The 25956-nt window shown below is 44.0% G+C and overlaps 1 protein-coding gene across 1 annotated transcript; it reads right to left on the bottom strand.

Moving 5' to 3' along the window:
- Positions 1 to 81: 81 nt before the first annotated feature.
- Positions 82 to 25030, bottom strand: ACE2 (angiotensin converting enzyme 2). Its single transcript, XM_074146587.1, has 18 exons — positions 24848 to 25030; positions 21670 to 21828; positions 19682 to 19775; positions 18925 to 19068; positions 17500 to 17612; positions 16870 to 16978; positions 16047 to 16144; positions 14389 to 14558; positions 13095 to 13321; positions 12163 to 12307; positions 10480 to 10578; positions 9692 to 9814; positions 9164 to 9336; positions 7701 to 7759; positions 3372 to 3472; positions 2270 to 2386; positions 850 to 1044; positions 82 to 202 (listed from the first exon to the last, which is right to left on the bottom strand). Exons 1-18 carry the CDS (start codon positions 25028 to 25030, stop codon positions 82 to 84), a joined length of 2430 nt encoding a protein of 809 aa, XP_074002688.1.
- Positions 25031 to 25956: the final 926 nt, after the last annotated feature.

Below are 25956 nucleotides of genomic sequence, written 5' to 3'. Positions count from 1 at the left end.
TATGTTTGATAGTGTTTTGGTTCTTGCTAGGCACTGTTGTGAGAAGTTAACTGAAAAAAAACCAGAAACCCTTAGTGTCTTCTAGAATGACGTTTGTGTCTCTTCAGATGGCTCAAACCCCATGTTGCTTTTTCCCTCTTCAGCATAAGGGTTCGCCTCCTCACAGTTTGATTCTGCGCTACTCCCACTTGCTCTCGCTCTCCTGTAATGAAAATTCATTTTATATTAGAAGCCTCTGTTCTGTTCCAGTCCTTCTGGATCACCAAAAGACATATTGCAAATCATATTGTGCTTAACTGGGAATACTTCTACCAAAAGGAATTGTGTTGGTTTTAAGGGGAACTGTAGCAAACCTACTATGTTCTTAGAAACCCCATTAATGGAGAGACATAGAAAACCAATCCAGTTATTTTGCTGTTAATACAGTGTTATTTAAGGGAAATTACATTGTTGGACAATGTCCAACAAGATTATTGACAACTGCAGGAGCTGAGGAATGTGGGCAAACCCTGCTGTTGGAGAAGGCACTGTGTTCCCTGCAGGCCACTCCAGCCACCTCACAGCAGGCTTGGCAGAAGCCTGGCCATGCCGCAGCTCCCTGCGGCCACCGTGTTCAGCTGCCTTGGTTAAACTGCTGATGATGGGGAAATTGCACTAAACCTCCATAGCTGCCTTGCACTGAAAGGCAGGGAGCTGAACTTTCAGCCATCACTGCTGATGTTGATAATAAGCTTTAATTCCTTAAATTGCTTTAGTTAGGTTTGGCAGCCCATTTGTAAGCAACCTGATGATTCAACCATCAGGATGTCTCCCAATGGTCATGATCATAGTATCAAAAATATTACTCACTTTCTTCGATCTCTCTGCCCAGTGACGATCAAGACAATAACTCCAATGACAACCAGGCCAATGACCACCCCAAATATAATTAACCAGATGGTGACTGGTGGTTCATAAGGTGTGGCCAGGGTTGGAGGTATGCCGACAAACTCCAGCGTGTTATCATCCAGTCTGAAAGCCTCATTGATTCGTCCCCGAGACAGCCTGCCACCGAGAACAAATTAAAAGAGTTTCACACATTTATTGGAAGGAACTGAACAGTTTTCATTTGTTTTATAAATCTCCAGTATGCCAAGCTTCCCCTGAACTGCTCAGTTGAAAAGGCTGCACTGAAGGTACTGATAAACCCATATATCTTCTGGCAGAGGATGGTAAGTGACAAGCACAGTATCTTAGGCTCTTAACCTGTTGCATCTTAACTGACATGTTCAAACTTAACATTTATCAAAATGAGGTAAACAGCCATCTGATCTCCCTCTCTATTTGCATTTTGCACCTCATTCTCTTTACCCTAGGTTTCTTGGCTATCCATAACCTTCTTGGATATGTGACAGAAAACCACAGCTTCGACTTCTTCTTACCTGTTTCCCCTCTACAGTCTTCCACAGTTTTGATTCTTGTGTTTTCCACTGCCCTGAAAACCCTTTCCCTTCTATGTTTCCTGTGCCTTGTTTTTCCCTGAACTTCTGCTTCTGCTAGTGAGTGCTAACCAGACAGTGGCTTTCATAGCCATATTCTTCTCCCTTCACCATCTTCTCTAACTGCTTTTTCAACCCCATCTCATGTTGCTGTTGTGTTTAGAATTTGTGCCCTCTTCATTTCCCACTGTACATTATCCATGACCGCCTGCAGAGCTGCAGTTCTACTTACCATTTTTACAGCACTGACTTGCAGTGGTGTCATACTGTGCTATAAAAGAACTCTTCATTGACCCATAAGTGGGAACTAGCTCCTGCTCTGACCTCTTCTTTTTCTGTATAATCAAATATATCTGGCTGTCTTTCTAATACATTGTTATTCTGGAGTCCTTGCTATACAATAATTCTTGCACTGAGTCTTCACTAATGAGAGGAAGAAAAGAGTCGTGCATGCACACACCATTACCGTGCCCTGGATTGCAGAATATTAGATAGTTCCTGTTAAAATCTAGGCAATGATATTTCCTGGCAAGGTATGATGTAATTAGGTGTGTTATGACAGTTTTACAAGCCCCCTGAAGCATTTTATGCTGGCTGTTGTCCAAGACACCATCAGATAGATGGACTGTTTTCTTTCCATCATAACAGTTTCTCTCATCCCACTATTTCCATGCTAACTGCAGAACAGATCCTCTTATCACCCCTTCTGCCTCAGCTGACTTGAGCACTGCTTTCCGTTCCACCCTTTCACCTGGTTGTCTGTTTTTTTTCACCAGAGAGCAAAATCTCACCTGATGGCATTTTCCACGTCCGCTCTGGGCACAATATCACTGATATTACCTGGCATGCTGACAGTAAGGTAGAAGGAGATCCTTTGTGTCTGTTCCTCAACATGAATGTCTTCAATCCTTAATGAGAAACAGAAGAGAAAGGTTATTTTGATTGTTGAGATGACATTAACTTTAAATTCATGCATGTGAACAGTTGTGTTTGATCAGCAATGCCAGGGGTTAGTTTATGCTGAGTGAACGCTTCCTAGTGACCTCAACTGGGAAGTGAAATCAATTTTCCTGACAGAATTTCTTTTTCTGTGCGCTAATTCGCAACTTGAGATGGAGAGAGTCCACCCCATACTGAAGACAATCCTTGGTGTAACTTTCCAAAGCACATAATCAGCTGCAGAAGAGAGTGTTTGGGGTAGGTCTCATGAATGAAGTGATGTATGAAGTACCAAGTAAAAAAAATAATCCTTCTTCCTTATATTGTGCTGGGAATAGATCCTAGACATTACATGACTGATATTCTAGAAGGTAACATCAAGTACCTTGAGTAGATAGCTTCTGAAAATTTTTGAAGAGACCTAATAAGAAGGGTTGTTTTTCTTACCAAAATCAATTTTGGATGATAGATTTTATGTTTGTAAGTGAACCTAGGTAAGATTAGTAAGTCTTCACGGAATTCTAGTCCTTTATAATCAATAATTTTATCTTTCCTTGGGCCAAACCCTCTTGGATATTCAGTATCTTATACATACATCGTCAGAATTTTTTATTTCTAACTAATGTATCTTCTCTGATATTCTCATATAGGTGTTGGGCACAAATTCTCAAGGCTCATTTCCACCACTGATAAAGTGCAGACCACAAAGCCCAAAGCCTTCTGCATCCACTCAAGTTATCTAACTTAAGCACATTACTCCTAAAATTCAGACTCCTGGGTGAGAAGGCAGCCTGTAACCAAGCTGGCGTCTTGCCTTTTACAACCAGCTAATGTTTGACATTGTTTGCTATCACCTTACATTTGACAGAAGGCACCATTAATTCCACCAATTCATGCCACTAGCAAACCAGAAGCAATATAAACACAGCCGGCACAATTAAGCGAGCCACTTACTGGAAGTTAACTTCCTGTTTCTTCTCCTCTGCAAAATATTTTCTCATGGCATAGGCGATGGATGACTTAAACAAGAAGAGCTCACTTCCATCCCATGTATACTGCAAAAACAGTGCAAGAGAAATTCATCAGAGATGGTAATTATACAGCAAGTTATCTGACACTAAGAAATCATTCTAAAAAGAAATAGCCATTGTAATGCACGGCATGCACTTCAGTATTATTTATGTCTGCCATGATAGCACTTCAGTAACCTACTCAAACCTTATAGCTCTGTTAATCTGGGTGCTCTGCAGGAGAATAACCAAGTAGGCATCCCTGCTGCCAGACACTGCATTTTCTGGTACCTTTCTGTGGGGTTGCTGAAGATGCTGCACTCTCAGCCCATCTCCCTGCCTTATGGGGAGCAAAGGCAGCAGGAGCAACATTATTCCTATTAAATGTCATGCATTCTGGTTGAAGGCTAAAGATTTCATAATTTAGATCTTGTTTTAATCACATAATTTCATTTGCAGATCTGTTCTTTAAGGAGGAGAAACTCTGAGGTGGGGTTGTTGTGTGAAAGTGGCTTTTTGTTTGAGGTTTGTTTTGTTTCAGGAAAAAACACTTTGCATCAGTATTTCTGCAGCAGGCATATGTTTGTTGGTTTTCACTGCAGAATAGACAGGTGATATAAAAAATGCACTGCCTGCGTGAAGGCTTCTCCCGGCCTGCCTTATGAGTCCAAAGTTATATGCAGTGAAAATCAAAACCAGCTTCTCTGGGGCAGAAAGTGGGAGCTATACAGGGGGCAAAAACCACCTGATAATGTAGCCTGGTCTGTTGTGCAACACTGTGTGTGCACGAAGGGAAAATTCCCGTTTGAACTCTGTGGCGATATGTTTTTTTATCCCCCAAAGGCCTGGGTTTGATTGCGTTTATGGCACCTGAGCAGGAGTGCCTATAACTGCTGTCAGTGACAGTTTTACACAGCTCCCGACTTTCTTGAGTATCGTTCGGGAAAGGTGTGGTAGAAGGCAGCTCTGCTGTAACAGGCTGTATGAAACCCAGCTGCGTTTTTCAACCCTGTCCTCCTCTTGACACTGCTATAAAACCAAGAGGGAGAAACACAGGGGAGGGAAGAGCAGAAGGAGCCGGCTGCTGTCAGTCCGTGCGGGATCAGGCCCCCTGGAAACATGCGGGTGACCCAAATTCCCTGCTACGCAGAGCAGCCCCCAGCCGGATCCCGGGGGAGGGCAGGGGCTGTGCCAGCTCCGGCGGCTCCTGCTGGCAAAGGTGGAAGCTGTGAGTCACCTGTGCCTGGGCAAATGCCCCCAGCTTTCTCCTGCTTGCTGGGCAGCAGGCAAAAACCCTGTGCCAAAGCATGTTGCTGCTGCTGTCTCCGGCAGCTGGCAGTGTTCACCGTCACAGCCAACAATGCCATTGCGGGGGGGGGGGTTCCTTCGTTTTTCATTTATCCCCAACATCTTTAAGCTCTGCAGTGCTTTTATTTATTTTATTTTATTTTATATTTTATTTTATTTTATATTTTATTTTATATTTTATTTTATTTTATTTTATTTTATTTTATTTTTAGCCAGGAGCTAATTGAGCTTGATTCCTCTACTGCTGCTTTCTGTACTTAGCATCTTTAATCATTTATTTGTTTCTGTGGTGTATATTTTGTCTCTTTAATGTATTTTAATTGCCGCTGTGCCTCTCAAGTGCCTTCATAAATACCATTACAGGCTATGTGGATGGGAAGTACCTCGCTGGCTTCTGATCTGTCTTTGAGTAATGACTACCCACATGCCTTCCCTAGGCATCTCAGGAACCTACCTTGGCGCTCGCTGTTCGTTAGAGGCTGCTTTGCCTTTCAGAGTGAAATGAACTTTGCCAAGCGCCCCTGCTCTGTTATAGCATGTTCCCTCCAAGATCCCACATGTGACTTGAAAGACAGTGTAAGTCTGGACTCCAATTCAAAAAAAGGATTTTCCATTGTAAAATACATCAAAACGCCTGCAGGCTGACAGCTATACATTTCCTAACACCGTCTTGCGTGCCAGCCTTTTACAATGTAATCACACGTATGACATTGACCCCAGTGGGGAATTCTGAATTAATGTTTGAAGAGGGCTCCTGTTTTCAAGCGCTGGTCAGGGGATTGACACTCCAGGAAGCCTTTATTTTAAATAAGGCAGACCCTGAGTGATTCAGCGGGGGTCTTGTAGCTGTTTCCCTTGGAAGAGCGCTTTCATAAAGCCCCAGCTGAAGCAAAGCCGTGGGTCTTTCAGCCTCGTCAGCTACACTGGTGATTCAGCCATGCCAAGGCTGCAGCTTTAATCTATCAGCCTGAAAACAATTAGTAGAGTAATTGCAGCAGCACACGCTCTGGCACAGCTGGCGTGTAAGTCCATCCGTGAGTCTGGATGCTTAATTTGCCAGAACTTTGGGCTATTGAATCCTCCCTGCTGGTAAAAGCCAGGGTATGTAGCTGAGAGGGGCAGGACTGCCTGCCTGCACTGCAGCTGCCCCTGCTGCCCCCCCAGCGAAGGTCCCTATGCGGAAGAGGGGGGGTCTTTCTGCTCTATCCAGTGCTAAGGAGCAGAAATTCTGCACGCTCAGAATGCTTTCTGCTGTCCTAATGGTGCAAAGCAGCTCAAAATACATCTTAAACAGCTGCACTGGGTTCCCGGCTTCTGTGCACCATGAGCCACCTAAAGCAGCCAAAACGTATTGCTCTGTGCGGCCCGGCTGAGATTCCTGCCTGAGGTTTCCCCTGCCTTTTCTCTATGCCAGTTCATGCATGTACCATTACCCGCTGCCGGCGTTCCAGCATTCAGAGTCACGTCCCTGGGAGCTCAGCATAAGGGAAATTTGCAGGGAGGCAGAAAGCTACTGAATGGAAAAGGTTTCTTGCAAGTTGGTGACGTGGACTGTTTTCGAGAGGAAAATGCATGGCTTGCTCTTCAAAGCTTAGGAACCTACCGTCCATACAATAATTCAAATTAAGTAATCTGTAGGAGATTGTTTTACAGCTCCTCAATTGCACAACAAAAGACTACGATGGCAAAAGGAAGGCATAAAAATGGTATTAAGCTAAACATTAACCATAATGACTAATAAATATGTTGTAATATGGAACCTTTTCATGCTGTTGATATCAGTTTTGAATTGTATCTAACTCGACTCAGCGGTCTAGGAAGCAATAAAACTCCAGTGGGGCTTGCATGTGAGAGAGTGATAGAAGCGAGAGCATCAATTCATATGAAAAATGAGCTCATGGTATTGTGTCCTTGCTAGTCCAATAGGCTCCGATGTGCAGGTCTAAATGACCTGCCTGATGACATACTCGTTCTTGGAAAATTACTAATGTTCTGCAAGGTGAAAATAGCTATTAACAGGAATGAAGTGTCTGCACTTAAGGCTTCTACGCTGCCTCTGTGAGATTAGCATAAAGAGGCATGGCTAGAATAAGGAGCAAATTTTCAGCCAGGGTTAAGCAGATGGGCTAAGCCAATGCTCTGTTTAAAATCTTAAAAGACATCTTTAGCTTTGATAAGTTTTTTTTTTTTTTGTTGCTGTAGTACATTTTATTGGACCAGCTGGTATAACTGGGGAAAGCAAACAAGCTCTTGGGAATGAAAGCCCTTCTCCTCATCTGAAACAGAAGCAGCTGCACTGCCCCCCCACAATCTTAATAACAAAGCTGTCTCTGCATAAGGGTTGGAGGGCAGGGAGCCAGCCGAATATATTCCAGAGCCTGGAAAGATTACAGCAAACAGGAAAACAAGATTCTGCAAAGGAATGCTGACAGAAGTGTTTGTGTGAAATTAAGAACATTTCAGAATAGAGAGTGGGATTCAATTAGGCCCACATTTAAATGTGAAGTAGCTGCTCTAATAATAACTTCTGAAGGCAGCCACCATAGCTATAATAATGGAAATTAGAAGAAGTTTGGTAGAGGTTTTATTTAGACACATCAGGATAGCTGGGGAAAATACAGGTGTTTTCAGGTAGATGGGTTTCCCTGTGCTAGGCCTCAGGCCTGTCCTGTAGCAGGTAAAAAATGATTGGTATCTCCACAGAATAACTCAACTTATCTAGCTGAGATGTCTTTCTTAAAATGGGTGGGATCGCTCCCTGGAATGGTTCCTCCACTAATTGTAGAGGGAGTCTTGACCACAAACTCAGATGAGACATCTTTTATGTGATAACCCTTCACCTGAGCTGATGCCACTCTTCAGATACAAAGATCAGTTATACCCTGCCATCTTTTCTGAGAGCCATTAGCACAACATCTCTATTGCCCAAGCAATGGGAAGAGTCCCATAGCGCAAACACACTTACCGCCTCATCCCCCAGTGCTGACTTCAGGCTGATGCGCACTTTGATGGCATTTTCAAGATCTGGTTTAAAAAGATAGAAGGGCTGTGTCAGAGCTGCAGCGACAGAAAGTTTGTTCATGGGAAATGTTGGGATGGCTAGAGTTTCCTTACAGGTTCCCCTGCTTCCCTGGGCTTGCACGGTGGGATTGATCTTCAGCCACCTCTATTCAATCATCTGCATCTGAGCTGTTAGTCACCCAAGTCTGACTTTGTAGTAGATGGAAAGAGCGAGCACATCACCAGAGTGCAGTCCTCTGGTCTTCTTTAGACATCTCACAAAGGAAATGCCTCTTTTCCACCATTGGGAATGAGCAGCTCAGATGCAGCTGTTGGTGTCTGGTTAGGTGAATCCCACCACTAGAGACTGGCACAGCACTGTAAGAGTTATGGTGCTCTCCAGTACTGACAGTGATTACACATATATAACCTGCGTGGTTCAACACACAATGTCTTCACAATAGGCCAAAAAATGCTTTTTTATAGAATCACAGAATGGTTTAGGTTGGAAGGGACTTTAAAGATCATCAAGTTCCAACCCCCTTGCCATGGGCAGGGACACCTCCCACTAGACCAGGTCGCTCAAAATCCTATCCAACCTGGCCTTGAACATGTCCAAGGATGGGCCCTCAACGATTTCCCTGGGCAACTTGTTCCAATGCCTCACCAGCCTCATAGCGAAAAATTTCTTCCTAATATCTAATCTAAAACTGCCCTCTTCCAGTTTGAAGTCATTGCCCTTCGTCTTATCACTACAGTTCCTCTCCAGCTTTCCTGTAGGCACCCTTCAGGTACTGGAAAGTTGCTGTAAGGCCTCCCCGAAGTCTTCTCTGGGCTGAACAACCCCAACTCTCTCAGCCTGTCTTTATAGGAGAGATGCTCCAGCCCTCTGATCATCTTCATGGCCCTCCTCTGGACCATTTTTACATGGTCTCTTCCTTCCCTTGAGCTCCCTTCTTTGACTAGCACATGACAGCAAACAAAATAATAGTAATTTTTCTGTACTGGTTTGCCCTATATCACCAGCTCAGGGTCCTCTGGCTCCCAGGACTGGTGGCTCCCAGCCCTGTAGAACAGGCACACTGCTCTTGGGGAAGTACCACGCAAGTCCAAGCCTCTGGTCTTTCTTCCCTCTGCACAGCCATCCTACACTCTTAGCACTGCCACTATTAAAAAAAAAAATGAACTCTATTTCTGAAAACTGGGTGAAGTTGTGACAAACCCCATGTGTGCTGACTTCTCCAGCTTTGGCCATGAGAAAGCCAGTCTGCCTTCCCATGAGTAAAACTTACTGCTCGGTGTATATTTCCCATAACCCTGCTTCCCTAGGCAGAAAAGCCTTCAACAGCTACAAGAGAGAGAGACTTTGCTGGTCAAGGATTATGAGGACTACCAAGTGTACTTAATTCACCCACAAGCCATACGTACATGGAGCCCAGTTTGTTTTCCAACCAATGTATCTGTCAGAATTGTTTTTTTGCAGCCACTTATACAAAGGTTCGAAGTAGTGGAGCAAGGGCGTTGCATTCATGTATTTCTCTCCTGTTACGCTTTCCAGTGCTTGAGTCCAGGGCTTGGATCTGCCTAATTTAAGCAATTCTCTGTGTATGTGGAAAGAGAGGTAATATGTTATTGCCATGTTCCATCTAGACATCTAGCAAAACAATCTGTGATTGGTATAAAAGTTTTCTTTTTTGTTTCTGAACTCCCTCTTTCCATCATTCTGATTAATAAAAATAAGTTATTTTCTCATTAACAGGCAATTAAACCTTTGATGTTTAGATCCTCAGTGGATATAAATTTAGTCAGCTTGGCAAAAAAAACTCAGCACATATATGCTAAATTTTCAAGCTAGGTTCATTCTTGATGAAACCTCATTGACTCCAAACGCTTTCAAGGATGAATTAGGCGTTGTTATACTCTGATTTATTATGTGTGAGAAATTTGCTTTGTTACCTCAAATTCTGACCAGCTGCTGTGGAGTTGGTAATGTCACATTTGTGAAGAGGGCCGTTATGGTTTGCTGCCTTGCAAAGCGCCTCCTGAAACTGGAACTGATAGATGGTCCGGGTGTAATATCTAAAGGAAGAGCAAGGGGAAGGAAGGCATGGGCTTTGTTAGTGGTCTGGCAAGGAAACCCACAAGCCCTTGGCCTTTGGAAAGTTCCGCTGTGTCAGCCAGCACTCCGGCTTGGGAGGCTGCACTGAAGGGAGAGAGGCCAGCTGATGTTTATTGGCTACGCTAACTCAGATTTAACAAAATGCCAAGATCAAATGCAGCAGAAGAGCCCCAAATCTGTTTCTTGTCACATAAACCAGGAGCAAGTAAGGCTTTTAAGGCCCAACTCTCTGCTCTGGCTGAGCCCTCTAAAATCCGATGGCTGGGACATGGAGGGACGCCCAGAGTTAGTCGCTTCCGAGCTGCATGTCCATGGCCCAAGTGATAGTGGTACAGAACACGCTGTCTCCCCAAGAGGCAAGCACCTCATAGAGATGTGTTCCCACTAGTTTTATGGCAGCACGAAGCTTCTCTGCTTGTCAAGAAGCTCAGCAACCTCCTCACTGCTCAGAGATTGCATCAGCAGCCGCTGATGTCCACAGAAAAACTTCCACTGAAATCAGTGACCTTCAGTCAGGACTTTAAACAAAATAAGATTGTGTCCTGAGACCCTCCAGTAGATGTTTTAGGTAGTTGGGGCTTGTTCTGTACCCAAAATGTAAGTCATGAATTAAACACTGAGCTACCTTATGAATGAGTAATCATTGCACACATGAAACAGCGCTGCAGCGTCGCAATAGGTTTCATCATGAGGGACTGGTTCAACAACGCCAACTATTTCTCTCCTGGGGATGAAGGAAAAACACGGCATTTCTGTTAATAAGTGATAAGGAAAAATAATCTGACTCTGCTCTTCCTCCGTATCGTCTGATATGTATGAACACCTCTCTCACTTCCAAGCAGAAGAAGTCCATACAGCTCCCAGTAACTCCAAATGAGTACTGCTCCACAGCTGGAGACCACAGAGAAGATGTTGCTCCGCAACTGATAGCGCAAGGAAGGGGTTTTTATGATAGCAGGGTGTGCAGGGAGTAATTAGTGGTATGAAATATTCTACAAGACATAAGCTTCACATGTGCCCCTCATGCCCTGGGCCATCCCAAGTTTGGTGAGTAACACTTGCGGTTCTCTGCTGGGTAAGTGTATGGTGACCCAAAAAGTGTATAACCTGCAGTGCAACTGGGCTGGACGCAAGGTTTGTCTTTATTTTCCTCTCCTGAGAGCATGTTTCTAGTAGTATGGAAACAAACCCATGCCCTAAATTCTGAAAACAGTAATAAACTTACATGGAAATATTTTCCGTAAAGCTGTATTTCAAGGTCTTGTTCCAGCAGAGAGCTTTGCAGTGCTGCTACAACAGATGTGATAAGCTTCCCCGAATAATTTGTCATTCTCCATTTTTCTGACATCTCTGCTACTTTTGAATAAATCAAAGCTGACTGATTTTTACAGTGGGCCAGGAGGCTTGCTTATATCAAGTTTTATTATAGATTTTGCTTGCTGATGGAGGCTCACTGTTTGTTTTCCTGTTAGAGTACAGACTCCATTTTCAGTGTGGGGCTTGTTGGGGTTTTTTTTGCATTTTTATGCCCCCATGTTAACCAACCCAGGAAATGACAGACTCCAGTCTGCATCAAACTGCTTTTTAATCTTGAGCTCCAAGGTGTTGAAAATAGATTGGCTGGTGGGCATAATCTGAAAAAGCACCTCTAGATGTTACTTGCCAAGGGAAATGTATTTTCTTGTCCAAGAAAGGTGGCATCTTAATACAGAAGAAAGAAAAGAGTCGGTCTGGAGTCTTTCAGACAATTTGCCTCCAAAAGCACTTTAGAATGGGGAGGAAACAGAGAGAAGTTTATGCAGATATTTGGTAGATTGAGATCTGTATGCTTCTCAGGCTGGCAAGTACAATGAACTGCACTTTCCACTTGTCTTTAAGGAGGTGGAGCGAACCAGAGCATATACCCGATGAGACTTAGGAAAAGGCTGTACTTAAGCTAGGAAGATGTCTTGGGGCATGCATCAGTGGGATGGTAATGTTGATCCTGGGACCTGGAACACCCCGTGCAAAGGCCATGGGCTGTCTTTATCAGAGAAACTGACATTAGAAATGAGGAGAAAGTCTGCTGAGAGCTAGGGTAAACTTCCCAGGGCTGTACACAGTGCTAATGGGGATACATGGCTTGTGAGACATGGACTACACCACAGTGGGTGTTTCTAGGTGGCACCCTACCAGGCTTTGTTAGAAACACCCTGAGAGACAGATCCTGCCTTATGGGGGGCACAGGCACATCAGTATGTTGAGTAACTATGAAGAGTTGGGTTTGCAGGTTCATTTGCAAAAAATTATCTTTGTTTCTCAAACTTACTTCATCTCCCACCACCGCCTCGTCCATTCCTGCTTTGTAATCTCACCCTTAAACACCATCCACCTCCATTTCTCCAGCATGTAAGTAAAAGGCATTGTTCCAACAATCGTTAGTGCTTGTTTGAGCAGAAAGTTGATTTCAGTTTCTGAAGAGAGAAGCAGTTAAGTTAATGGTTATGGTAGCAATTAGTATCTGATTAGGCAACTAAAGTTGCTTCCTTTTACAGCTAATGCTTACATCTGGTTTGAATTACAAATTTTCACTGAGGAAAGAGTGGAAGGAAGAATATTACTGAAAAAAAAACACAAGGAAAGATCACTTAGGTATTGCATACAATTTCGTCTCTCTCCTACCTCTTAAATAACCTAACCCTTTGGCATTTACATTTCATTATTCTCCACTGAAAACCTTCCCAGGCTCTGGGGAATTTTGAGCTGAAGACTTTGGTACATCTCCATCCTTACAAGGTAATACTCAGAGAAACCAGACAAACTGCATTATAACGAGGGCCTACCCACCTTTTCCACTCAATATTCATTTAACTGGGAGATGTAAATCTCAAGGTTTCAGTTTCATTTGAAGTACTAAACACATACCTTGGTAGACACATGTATGGATTCATGCAACAGAAATTGAAAACACTATTGGAGGCTCATGTAAATTACCTATGAAGATTTTGGGATGAGTTGTTCAGTACTGAAAGTAATAAAGTGCTGGTTATTTTTTTCTAAACTATGTAGCAGCATTATAAAGTAGTGATCCTTGTTTCATGATGTGATTTTGGGAAAAAATACTATTTCTGGTAAGTTAGTGGGGTGAGATTTTCAGAAGCCTCTCAGGTGATGACTTAGTTCATGGACACAATCTTCTGCTACGAAATAAGTCATGCAAGTGTTTTCACTTAAATATATAATATTTATACATTTATTTACCTTCATCCTCTTGGAAAGTTGGCTCTAGGAGCTCAAGAGATTTCAAGTGCTGAGGAGTGGCTGCAGAAAGTGACATAATTTCACCTACTGCTTCGTGGAAGCCCTCGTTGGCACCTCCTCTGAGCAGGTAGGGCTGCGCAGAGTACGCCATGTCGTACTCGATGTGGCCCATTTCGTGGTGTGCGGTCAGGAAGTCATCCATGGTCACTTTTGTGCACATCTTGATCCTGCACACCAGAGTGAAGTGTTTGTGGTTAGAGAGATGGTGGCCCAGCCAGCTGCTGCACAAGCCCTGCCTGCCACAGCTGTGGGGCAAAGCAGCCTCCAGAGCTTGCCAATGCCCCTCATCCTTCACAAAACCTGGGTGGCCACATGCTAGCATGGGGTGCAGTTCCTCCAGCAAGAGCAAGGCTTGGAGGGGAACTCGGCAAAACACTTTCAGCCACCTTGGAATTGTGCTGGGAGCAAGACAAAAAGTACTGGTTTTGTGAGAAGCTGCTGCTCTCTGAAACTTGGTGATAAACTCGCTGTGTGTGTTGGAGTGAGAATATACCATCAAACTTGGGCAGATAGTAGCATAAAAAACCTGTGTGTCAGTGAGTCTTGCTACTTCATCCTTGTGTAGGTATCATTTAATAAAGGAATTTCTTCAAAATATGGTTTCATTTCACCTTCCCTGGACTGCTGAGGTGTGAGGAGTGAGGCTAGCAGCTTTCACTAAGGGCCTGCTGAGGACCAGCCTCTTTCCCTGGGTAACTGCGGGGACTGCAAGAAGGGACAGAATTTGCCCCATGAGACTTCATTGTGTGGAAACTTGCTGTCCCTCTCCTTTCTCAAATATGGAAGAGGTTGATAGATTTCCATGAAACTGAACATATCTGCTAAAGATAGATGGTGGGCACTCAGGAGGTTTTCACTTGCTACCCAAGGACCCTGTGCCATCACTGCAGAATGTGCGGGTGTCCACAAATCTCACTGGTGTCCACAAGCACCTGCATTTCTGCTTATTCCTTAAGCCCTAGAACATAGTCATTATTTCTCCAATTCATATAGATATAAGTCACTGCTCTGCTTAAATTTGAGAGTAGTCCTTAGATCTTCATAGAAAAAGTTACACAGAAAGGTTTACAGTCCCACAGGATCCCTGCTCTCTTGTCTTCCTTTCCCCTCTTATCAGCCAGAAAAAAATAATAAATAAGGAAAAATCATAACTTAAACCAGCATGGTGCACCTTTAGTAAACATATGAATGTTCTAGGAGATGGTATAAAAAGGGGTCATAGTAGTTGCAGTACCTGTAATCATTTTTCCCCAGATCCCACGCTGTAGGATGGCAGACAACCTTCCTGTTGTCGGTTGGCTCTGTGAGCATGGAGTTCTTCCAGAAGCCCTCAGTCATTTCGTAGAGGCCGATGGAGGTGAAGAAAGCCTCAGCAGTTTTGAATATTTTCATTGCATCCCATTTCTGAAAGGGACAATGCCACCATTAACCACTGTTTCTGCACAGAGCCTGTTCCCGACGGCCAGCTTAACACAGGGCAGCTGACTTCATATTTATCTCCCAGTACCTGACTTATTGAGAGTAAGACAGTCGTGTCTGCCTTCGACACTTCTGTAAATTATGCTGGGAACTGGAATTAAGTGTCTTCCCTGCAAACAAAATAGGTTTCTGCACCCAGAGGTTTGGCAGATAGCACCTGACCCAGACCAGAGAAGCCCTCAATAAAAGGTAAGGTAGTGAAGATGATAAAAAAGGTGTTCCTGTCAGTAGCATGTCAGATCTGGGATCCAACCCTTCAGCCACTTCAGTCAGGGATAACTCATTTGAGGGAGTGGAGCTGCACTCCCAGCAGATGAGCATAGGAGGACATCTCAGCCAGAACCATAAAACCTGGCAAATATATCTAGAGGAGTTGCTTATAAGATTGTAGCTGCACATTAATGTCCAGAATATTTTTGTCATTCACCAGTTTTGTTATTCTACATAGCAGGAGCTCTGCATTTATTGGACTGAGTTTTTGCAGAGATTTAGGTGGCAGACAGCTCAGTTGGATGAGAATCCTAAATTGTGCACATCTACCAACAAGGACGAGCCCAACTTTTGCTCCAAGGCTCTGTAAGTAATGCTTCCCTCCTCATGGTGGTACTTCAGTATACGCACATTTATGTGTCAGGGGTCAGTACTGTAAAATAGAGGTGAGATGCAGACTTGTGCAAACTGCTTATATATCAAATTTAGCTATTCCTTCTCTTGCCAGCATAACATTTGCATGGAGTGCTCCCTATGAGAGGAGGATAGATTTCAGGTGAATTATCACATTTCAGAAATCAAATTCCACTGATCACTTTTTATTTTACAGAAAGCGTGAAGCTTAGGTAAGACTACAGAGACTTATCTTCACCCACGTTCTCAGTATGGTAAAGGTGCTGTCACAGCTAACTTCATGCACTACAGATCTCAAACACACACCTTATGGTACTATGCAGTTATCAAAAGATAACAGGCAGCATTGCAGTCTCCTAGCTGCATCCAAATAAACAAGACTGGTGAAAAAAAACCCTGCGATACACGAAGTATTTGATTATGGTAATAGCTGGCAAAGGTCATATTTGATACCAGCCAGCTACACAAGACCTGAAATATTTATATGTACAAAATACATCTCTTAATGGATAGGTGCCTCTGAGGAAAACAGACTTGCAGCAAATATTAAGCCAGGCAAGATGGGTGGAGAAGAAAAGGAGGAGAAGAGCTAAGGGAAAAGGTACAGTGGAAAATGCATGAGCACATTAAGGGGAAGAGCAAAAAAGGATGTGGAAAGCAATGAATTGCTGGTGGTGTGTCTGCCTTAGGGCAGCTATGGTTTTCTACAGAGCAGCTGACAGGTGATGTATCATTTTTATAGCGTCTATATTTGTTACATAATGCATATTGCATAAAGGCACGTCTTACCTTTTGAGACATTGCAGAAGTTACATCAATGTTTGGTTTGGCAGGATAGGGAACAGTCAAGTCATACAGATTCGTCCAAAATCTACCCCACATATCACCTTCAAAAAAGAGAAACATAGAAATACTTTACATGATTGATTACGTATTGTTCAAGAGTGCCAGACAGTTCTATAAATTGTGCAGTGTCATAGATTGGGACTCCTATACATCTAAACAGGTCTGATCCAGATGTGGAGGGGAGCAGTTCTGGGAAGTCATGCATAGGTCAAACTAGATCAAAGATCCTTTTATTCCCCAAGATCAGCTGCTCTTGTACAATACAGTTTCAGGAGTGCATTGTCTATTCTTAAAGGTCTATTCACAACTGAACACATGTTAAGTACATAAGATTGCCGCTGCCATGTTCATGTACATTACAGTTACAGCAGCTTGATGTTGCATGCTTTGAAAGCAGTCATGAAATGCAGGAGCTTAGGATAAGATTTAAAAGGAAAAACAAGCCTCTCTGAAATTCTCATTTCTAAGGAAGACAAGTGCTGCAGAGAGGAGGGAAATGTCCCAGCCCAGTGCTGGATTTTTGAGCTGGGTGCTGCCAGCTCCAGCAAGGATGAGGACACCCGCCTTCCCACCTGCCTCTGCTGCTAAGCACCTGTATTGTCTCTGTTAGGGACGACTTCTCCATTTCTCCTCTCCCCTTCTCTTATCTGTAACCTCTTTGTTAATATCCTGATTAAACAGGCAGATGACTCTCTTCCCATGTGCCTTGAAGGTGATTGTCCTGTGTACAAAGTCAGCCTTGCGCGACACGGCCGCGTTGACATACCCAACAAGTGAGCAGGGAGGCATCCTGTGGAGCTGATGAACTTGGGGCCGTAGACCTGCTCCAGCCGGTGCCTCACGTAGGCATGCAGCTGCTCGTACAAAGGTTTTATCTGGAGGCAGAGGAGGAGAAGGAAACAAATTATTTTCTCTTTGCTGTATGCCATTCATCCCTCCTGAACAGAGAGCCTCAAAGATGCACATCAAACCTGCAGCTGAGCTTTGCCCCCTGCCTCAGTGCTCACATGCTGAGTCCAGATCCTAGCCCCAGAAGTCCTGTTCAGGTAGGAGGGAGGGAGCATTGCTAACTTTAGATGCAGAGTATCAAGGATGCCATCTGCCCTATGGGAGACATACCTCCCCCCTTGGGCCCTACCTGGAAGAGAGACATGGATCTGCAGAGCTCCCTCTTTCCCAGCCTTTGGTGCTGTGCACCCCAAGGGGACCAAGCTGGTCCTAGAATGGCTGCAGAAGTAAAAATGTCATGTATGTCTCCCAACATCTGTTAACCCCATGTAGACTGAGATTAGCCAGTTTAGAGCAGGTCTCATCTTCCTTCGCAACATTGACACATGAGCCCACCATCACAAAACAAAACCCTGTGGCCCAGGTGACAGTTTTTTGCTGCCTCTACCTGCTCAAATGTCTTCTCCACATCTTCGATCAGCTGGTCACGGCTGTATTTGTATGCTTCTGGAGAGTCTGCTTCATAATTTGCTCTCCAGTAATCTCCATAGTCAGAATAACCTGTAAAGTATGGATGCATCATATCAGGACACCACACATGACACTGCTCAGGCCTGCAGGAGCCATGCAGCTCCCTGCTGATCCCATGCAGACCTGCAGCCTTTCCCCCAAAGCAAAGCAACAATGGGTGAGATGATGTGGGTCTAGAGGGGAGGAGAGTGCTCTCCCAAGGCTCTGTACCATGAACATGCAGGTACTGGAGATTTCCAAGAAACGCAGAAATTGCAGTCACAGTTACCTGCTAATTAGGGTTATTTCAGCTGGAAATGGAGGTCAAAGGAAATCGTCACTCCTGACGGGAGCTCCTGTGGCTATGAGGGAGGGCAACCTCTGCTCAGGCTGGATACTAAGGGGTTCTCACAGAAGGTATAAGATGGTGGATATTTAATATGGGCCCCCTCCTCCAGCAAGAAATCCATGACTGAAATTCAGCTCCCAGTTCCACTACATCTTCCAGAGCTCCATCAAGGCTGGTGCAGAAATGGCTCATAGCTGAGGTCTCTTCCTTAGTGGTATGGAGGAAGGTCATAATGACCATTTCTTAATGTTTGATTTTTTCCTGTCTGACTATTTGGACCATAATTTCTTATTCCTGGTGTCTAGTTCCAGCTTGACAATTTTCAGAAAACAAAGAGTACAGGAAAGCAGATGATACAGCTGCAGTTTGGCCAAGAGTCAGATGATGTAGCTACTTCAGAAGCTATTTTAGAAGACTCCCAAAGAAAATTAGCGTCCATCTGCCATTATTCCTTGAAAAGACAGATCCCTGTGGTTTGTGTGGAGATCTCTGACTGGAAGCACGCTTCCCTCAGTGCAAAATCCTTTTTAAGCACCTGGCTGCATCTGCTGGCCCAAGTCTACCAAATCTGATCATTCCAGTTAGGACGTAATCCTTATAAATGCACCACTGCTTTTGGCTGGTGCCAGAAGGTCAAGGCCGATAGAAAAGAGGAGACATCACCAAGACTCAGCAGCACTCAGAAGCTGTTTAAATTGAACGTGCTTGCCCATAAGTCACAAGCAGTGCAGTTCTGGGTAAGGCAGTATGTAACGAAGGGCACTGTTTCATTATGGTGTTTGGGAAAGCTGCCAGCAAAGACATCCCCCTTTTGTTTCAGGCTGGTCAATGGCACCTGCCTGCATTGCTTCTCCCTTTGGATTGTGCACACCAAGAGCAAATTATGTGCAAAGCACTGTTCATCAATGTGTAAAAAAGTATGAGTTTTGAATTCCTGTGCAAGTTGTGGAAGACTGTGGTATGTTTGTTAATTTCTGGAAGCCAGAAAAAAAGAAAAAAAAAATTGTGACTCACCATTAAGCTTTGCAACCTCATTTTTGAGTTCAACATACTCTTCATATAATGGTCTCATCATCCTGCCAACACCAGCTCTCCAGCCTTCCCAGGCCCACAATCTCTCATCATAATCCGTGCTGTTAGCCATAATAACATCCAGACCTGTCAGAACAAAAAAATCTGTATTACTCTTTGAAAAAGCAGAATCTCTTCATTTTAATTTCACATCAGGCAAATGAGCCAAACTGAGAGAAATTTCATTAACTGAGAAGAAAACACTTTGTGTTTGATATACTGAAATATCCCAATATTTTACTGCATCCTTTTCTGATTTATGGTTTTCCCCTTCTTCTCGTTAAGAGACACAGAGCAGAACATGATTCCCTTAAATGCTCTCTCTGCATTAGTTGGTAGCGTTCTTGGGACTGGCCTCTACACAACATTGAGTCCAACAAGACTTTGATGACAGGGGCAAAAAATGGACTTTCTGTGATGTAGGCAAACCCCAGGTGACAGGCAGGCTGTCACACAAGCTGAGCAGCCCTCTCCAAATTTTGTCTACTACAAGTAGGAGACAGTATGTCTCATGGGCAGCAGGCCCTCTGGAGGTCCCTGAACTGCAAAGTGCAATTAAATTATGACTAAGCTTTAGATAGCAGGGTATATCTATTGAAACTTCAGCCCGTGCTCTTGCAGTCAGGAGCCACCCTTGGGCTTTTTCGTCTTTGAACCCTCAGTGGAAAGGGCACAGTAGGGGCAGTGGTTAGTATCGTACCTGGCTCCAGCACCAAACACTCAGACGGGTTGTTGATTTTACAGACGGTCCCAGTGCTGTAGATGGTACTCATTGTGTTTAGCACAGTGCTCAGCTGCAAGTTAGATCGAGATAGCCTGTTAGAAACCCACTCTGTGCAAAATAACAGCCAATTATGCTAATTCCTTAAGAGCCTGATTCAACACTTCACCCACCAGCTTAACATTTAAGCATATGTTTAAGCTCAGTAGAGATTAATGAAAGAATTTGCCTAAATTCATTACTGAACAAGGATATAGCTGGAAAAAGACAGATAATCTCCCAAATATATGACGTAACCTACAGGTCCTTAATATCCAGTCAGACAGAGCTCTGGATTTAATGAGCACAGACTGTCACGAGAGAGCTATCAATATACAGCAGCAATAAAACAATAAAGTTTAGCAATGTGCTTCTGTAAGCACGGACCCACCTAAACTTTCCAGGTAGGTCACGGTTTTGAATGGCAGCAAAAAGGGTCCCTTTGTGCAGATGCTGCCAGGCTGACTGCTGCTTGTGGTTTTTAACATCGCATCGCACTGATTGCGCATATATATATATATATACACACTCCATTACAGAGAAGTTAAAGCTCATGTCTTGGGTCAGCTGAAGGCCAAATGCATCTGAAATCATTCAGTGCTACCTCAGAAGCTATGCTACATAGCTCTGTTTTGATTTTTTTTGTTTTCAGGTTTTCATACCTCAAGAAAAACATGCACCACTTTTAGCTTTTCCTTTAGGACTATGTTATTTCTCATTTAAAGTTTTAAATCAGAACTATGTAGAGCTATCAGTGGGAGTGGTTGTTAATGACTAGCTCTAACTTTATCTCTGTCAGTATTAAAATAAGTGGGCGCCCAGGGAAATTTTTTGTATCAGTGAAGAATATTTAAAACTTCCTATGGAATCCCACCAGACTGTACAAAAAGTCACTTTTCAAGCTAGAATCAACAATTTCAGCCCCAAAGGCCATTTATCTGGGAAACTGCAAGTGGCTAAGCAGGGAGGATACCAAAGAAAATTCCTCCTTAACTGAGATAGCATTACCATCTGTGCACTGCTGTGCTCCAAAATAAATATAAGTTGGTATGAACTGTCAGTATTCCCAGCAAGGTAATCTGTCTTTCCAGAAACACATCTCATTTAGATGAGACAGGAGATCCATCCATTCCACTGCTTTTCTTGCACGGTGGTTAACACTGCTGATCTTAGCAGAAAATTCTCAGGATAGTTATATAACCAGGACTGTAGGATCCCCTAACCCAATGCTACGTTTTAATTTGATCTTCAGCAAAATGAAATTAATTTAACCCTCACTCCCTCCAATTCCACCTATAGTCATTATCCATATACATGCCTTTTACATCAACTTGTCAGTGGAAATGTCAAATATCATTATGAATCTTGCTAAATCTTGCTGGTCTCCAGAAGCTTTCTGTGGAAAGGTGTCACCAACCCTCCCCAGTTTCAGGCATCCCAGGGTGCCTGCTGCACAGAAACATCCCTTCTTTTCCACAGTTTGTTAATGCAACATGTGCAGAGAATGAAAAACTTCCTCCACCTCCCCCTTTTTGACTCACTGAATGTCCTTTCACCCATCTCTTTCTGCTCATTGCCCTAGGTCTGGACTTAGCCAAGCACTTACCACAAGTCCTCTTTTCCTCTTATGACTATTCCAGCCATTTGTGCAAGGGCAACTCTGAGGCGTGTGTGTGTTTGGAATTCATTGCATGGCTTACACAGCAAAAATGCTAACATGAATGGGAACCAGCTGCCTAAGCCTCACCACACCTCCAGTCCTGTACTGCTGTGAGCAGCACCTATGAGCAACACCCTCCAAACTGATGCTGGGAGACAACATCACCCCGAGACAAGCAGGGTGGCCACAGCACCATGTCCTCGCTCGGGGGTGATGCAAGAGGCAGCTCAACTCACCCGACAAAAATGAGCTACATTCAACAACTTACTCTGCTATATTTTTCTGGTGACAGCACAGATGATCCTCTGTCCTGGAGAGCCTGGATCTGGAGCCTGATGAGATCATCCTGGATGCTGCCTAACGGGAAGGTGCTGGCGTTCCTGGAGGCCTCGTCGTAAAATGCGGACCACTTGGCATCTGCCTCGGCCTGAAAGGGATTCATACAAACCCTGAATTACTCCACCAAGACTGCAGCAGTGGGCAGAAATATTACTTCTGGGGAGAACTTCATTTGTGGAGACCACCTGTGGATTGTGGGTTGGGCACTTGCAGCGTGCAGTGAAATGACTGAAGCACTTTTTGGCTTTGTTGTATTCACACATCCAGATAACTATTTTTCTTTGAAAATAGCAAAAAGCAAGACTGGGTCCTCACACCACACTTGTTGTAATTGATCCAGCATCACCTAGCTGTGTTCCCTGCTACTCTAAATCACCACGTATTCTTCCCTTACTGCTTTTCTTCACCCACCTGTGCCTTACAGAAACCGCCTGCAGGTCAGGGCACAAGAGCTCTGTGACCCAGCTGTCATTCCCCATTTCTGCTTCAGTAGCAGTGACAGACAGCAGCTGAGATATTGCTATTGAGTTTTTCATTACGCAAATATTGCTTTCTCCTGAAGTTTTGGTAAATAAAAGATGATACTTGGGCATAGAAGGCTCTGACCAGATGCTTATATTGGACATACAAAACCTGAATGTTTTGTGCGAGGTTGCTTTTTCACCACTGCTCCAATTACATACCATGACACGTGAAACTCCCAAATTTCAGTGCACAAAGTAGCACCATAAGAACATAATTTGGATTTGGGACTGTCTTATTCACCTTTTGAAAATGTGTTTGTACATAGTTTAGCACATCAGCACCCATCCAAAATGGCAACAAGAACAGTACTAATTAACCTTGGTCCTTGGGACAGTTTCGTTAATTGTGCTCATGCCAGAGCTTCCTGGGTTGTGGAGAGGGCACCTCTAATGCCTGTCCCTCTCTGCAGAGGCATCAGGAAACACAAATATCATATTGTGCTTGATGAGCTCTTTCAGGTACACTTCACCCCTGTGCCAGTGCTTTCGCCAGGGCTGTGCCCAGCTTGTCCAGCCCCGTGCATGATGGACCTACCGTACCTACTTTAGGCTCCAGTGGAGAGAGGCAGTGGCAGGTGTGAGCCCTTGACAGTCCTATTTCTGCATCTTCCCCTGCCCATGCAGTCCCTCTGTGGGAGGGCAGCCATCCCCGGGAAGCTCTCCCAACTCTACCCCTCCATGGGAGCAGAGCAAACAGCCCTGCCACTAGTTGCAAGCTTGCAAAGCTTGGTGGTCATGAGCTTCAGAAGCACCCAGAGAAATGGCATCACTGTGTCAATCAGTTTCCGAACTCCTTGGTCCAAGCAGGGATGGAGAAATGTGTTAGGAATGGTGGGGCAGAAGAGGAGGGATCTTTGGCTACAAGAGCCAGGGGAAAGAAGTTAGCTTACTGTCTGATATTTTCCCAATTAGAGGAACTGGTTGATAAGTCAGAAAAATAGCTACTGCCTTTGTGGCCCAATTTCCAAAGAAAACGGATGGGTTAGAGCCAGAAGGGACAGTATTCATTAACTCTGCTCCTCCAGCCAAAAGGGGGGAGGAGAAGCAGTGGGTTTATTACCTGCGCTACTGAAGAGAAAAAGTGTGAGAAAATATCCTCTCTGAGCACTGGACTAATTGGTTCTTATTGCTGGTATCTCCTCACGTATTTTATTATCATCTCATTAATGCTGAAAGTACTATATGGGGCTTTCATTTTACGTGTTTGGAAATGTTACAGTTTAAGTAGCTGGTGCCTCAGAAAACATTCCAGATTGACAATGATTAGTCATTAGGATTTCTTCCAGCAACCAGTCTCCTTGCTTTAATTAGGAAATATGATAATTAAACCATGTTTTAATTAAGCTATAAAACCACAAAGTGGAAGACTTAAACCATTACGCAGAAGTAGACATAGGATGTTCAGCTTCGTTTTATGCTCCGAATTGTTTTTCTCTAGAACTTGAGTTGACTTTAAAATACACACGGCTACAAAATTCAAGGTGCTTTTGTTCATTTTGAAAGGCTCCAAGGTTACGAGATGCTAGGCTGAGGCACAGCAGTATCTGTAACCAGCCAGATCATGGCTGACTGCTCTTGATAAACATGACACTTGCCTAGAGACCCCGTTGGCTGGGACAGCTAGAGGTTGGTGTTGAGAAGCCAGGCAAACTGTGTTGCAAGGCAGCATAAGTACAAATGCTGTGGTCTTTCCTGCAGATAGAAATTGACTTTCAAACCAACATACTAGACCATTGTACTACAAACTCCACTGCTGGGATTTGGAAATCCATGATCTCACTTCATTTTTCCCAGTTTAATACCTCCAGGCAGCCTACCAACAGCCCTGACTATAAGAGTGATAGGAGGGGGAAGGTCCCCCACTGTGTAAAGTGTGGGGACCACTATATAAAACCATCCGCAAACATTTGATAGAATGCCTAAATTCAGAAAATGTTTGCCTGTTCAATGAGAAATAAAAGCATTTCAGCAATAGAGGAGAGTGTTGTCTGTGTCAGTAAGAAGCCCAGTGCTAGTTCAGTCTTATGAAAAGTGGCAGACCTGAGCTCATGTGGGCACAAGATTTGAATCCTGTTCCCTTGTGCCACAGGGCAGCACCTCGCCCAGCCTCTGGGAGAAGACCATCCCCCCCAGGCTGTGCCCTCTCCAAGAAGAAAGGTGCCCTGCACGGAAACACCACGCCAGGAGGCACTGGTGGTGGTGGATCCCAAGCAGAAGAAGTCATCTCTCTTCATCCAGCTCTGATTTTGGGGCCAAGCATGCAGCGCTCCCTCGCCCTTTCCCTCTGATCACCACGGTGACTCAGGGTCATGGCCAGGGACAAGTCCAGCCTCTGACCATCCCCATGCACTGCGAGGTCAGCCCAGGCACCAACCCTAGCCAGTGGACACTGGTAGTGACCCAGGCACCTCCAATGAGGCATTGGTACATTAAAGCAAGCCCCTCTACCCTCCTGAAACCAAACCACAGCTACCAAAGAAGTAGCACTCCACTTTCAGCCAGCCTTTGTGGAAGCAAAATAAAATAGAAAGTAGCTGTCAGATTCCTAAAACAACAGTAAACCCCACAGGATGGAGCACTTACCATTTTCTTGGCAGTCTCATCAGTGATGTTGGTGTTGTAGTTCCATGAGGCAAGGGAGCTCTCATAGCTGATATCTTCTGCCATCCTGTTAAACTGTTCTAGAAACATTTGGGCTTGTTGTGTGACATCCTGAGGGGTCACAACAGCACTCAGTCCACAGAAAAGCAAAAAATGGACCAACATATTTGTGTCCAGGCTGAGAACCTCACAACGAAGTACGTTTCCTCAGGTAAGCTTCTCTGTCAGGCTCTGTCTCATCAGCCTTCAAGCATGGCTAGCGTGAAGAAAAGAGGCTGAATCCAATTTGCCAGGCCTTTTATAGGTTTTATCCATTGTAGGAGAGAAAGGAAAAATTTTTTTATAAAAAGCCAAATAAACAAAAGTCAATGATTAACTTTGGAAAAACATAATTACTCCTGCCATTTTATGGCCTTCTTATAAAAGGCTTTTACTTTTGGTTAATGTTTCCCAAATGTGCTGTCAATGATACAGCTGGTCACTTTATCTATAGCCTGCTCATGTCTTTGGTAGCTCAGAATCTGTGAATCCTTTAACAGGTTGGTAATAAGCTGTAAAAATATTTAGAAACTTCACTGGAAGACCAAGCCATGAACCTTAACTCCCAGGCAGGAATAAACCCCAGTTAGCCTGACATAGGGTACTTGGTTGGATGTATAGGCCCATGTTTTAAAAGGCTTTGCAAAGCCCAAGTGATTTGGAGAACATACTGCATTTTGAAAGCAATTGGGGCATCTAAAACCAGATTTTTAAACATATTCACTGAACTATCAAAAAGTAGCAAGAGACTTCATGGGACCACAGCATCTTGCATAGAGACCTAATCTGAACTATAAATCAACTGGATTTAAGTACTAAGATGACTAAGACTACTAAAATGACTCCAGTTTAATATCTAAATACCTTTGCTAATCCAGCTCGGAACCTAGCACTTACTGCAAATCAATGGGAAAATCAATGCATGAATTAGTTCTGGAAATGCAGCTTGAGTTGAGTGTTATCGATCAGGCAATACCTTAGTCCTTTTAAATTAGCCTATTTCTGCTCAGAATCACTTTGTTGGTTTTGTTTTGGGTTTGTTTTTTTGTTTG

This window comes from Numenius arquata, chromosome 1 (genome assembly GCF_964106895.1).
Source record: "Numenius arquata chromosome 1, bNumArq3.hap1.1, whole genome shotgun sequence".
Lineage (NCBI taxonomy): Eukaryota > Metazoa > Chordata > Aves > Charadriiformes > Scolopacidae > Numenius > Numenius arquata.
This window is presented reverse-complemented; position numbering and strand designations above follow the sequence as displayed.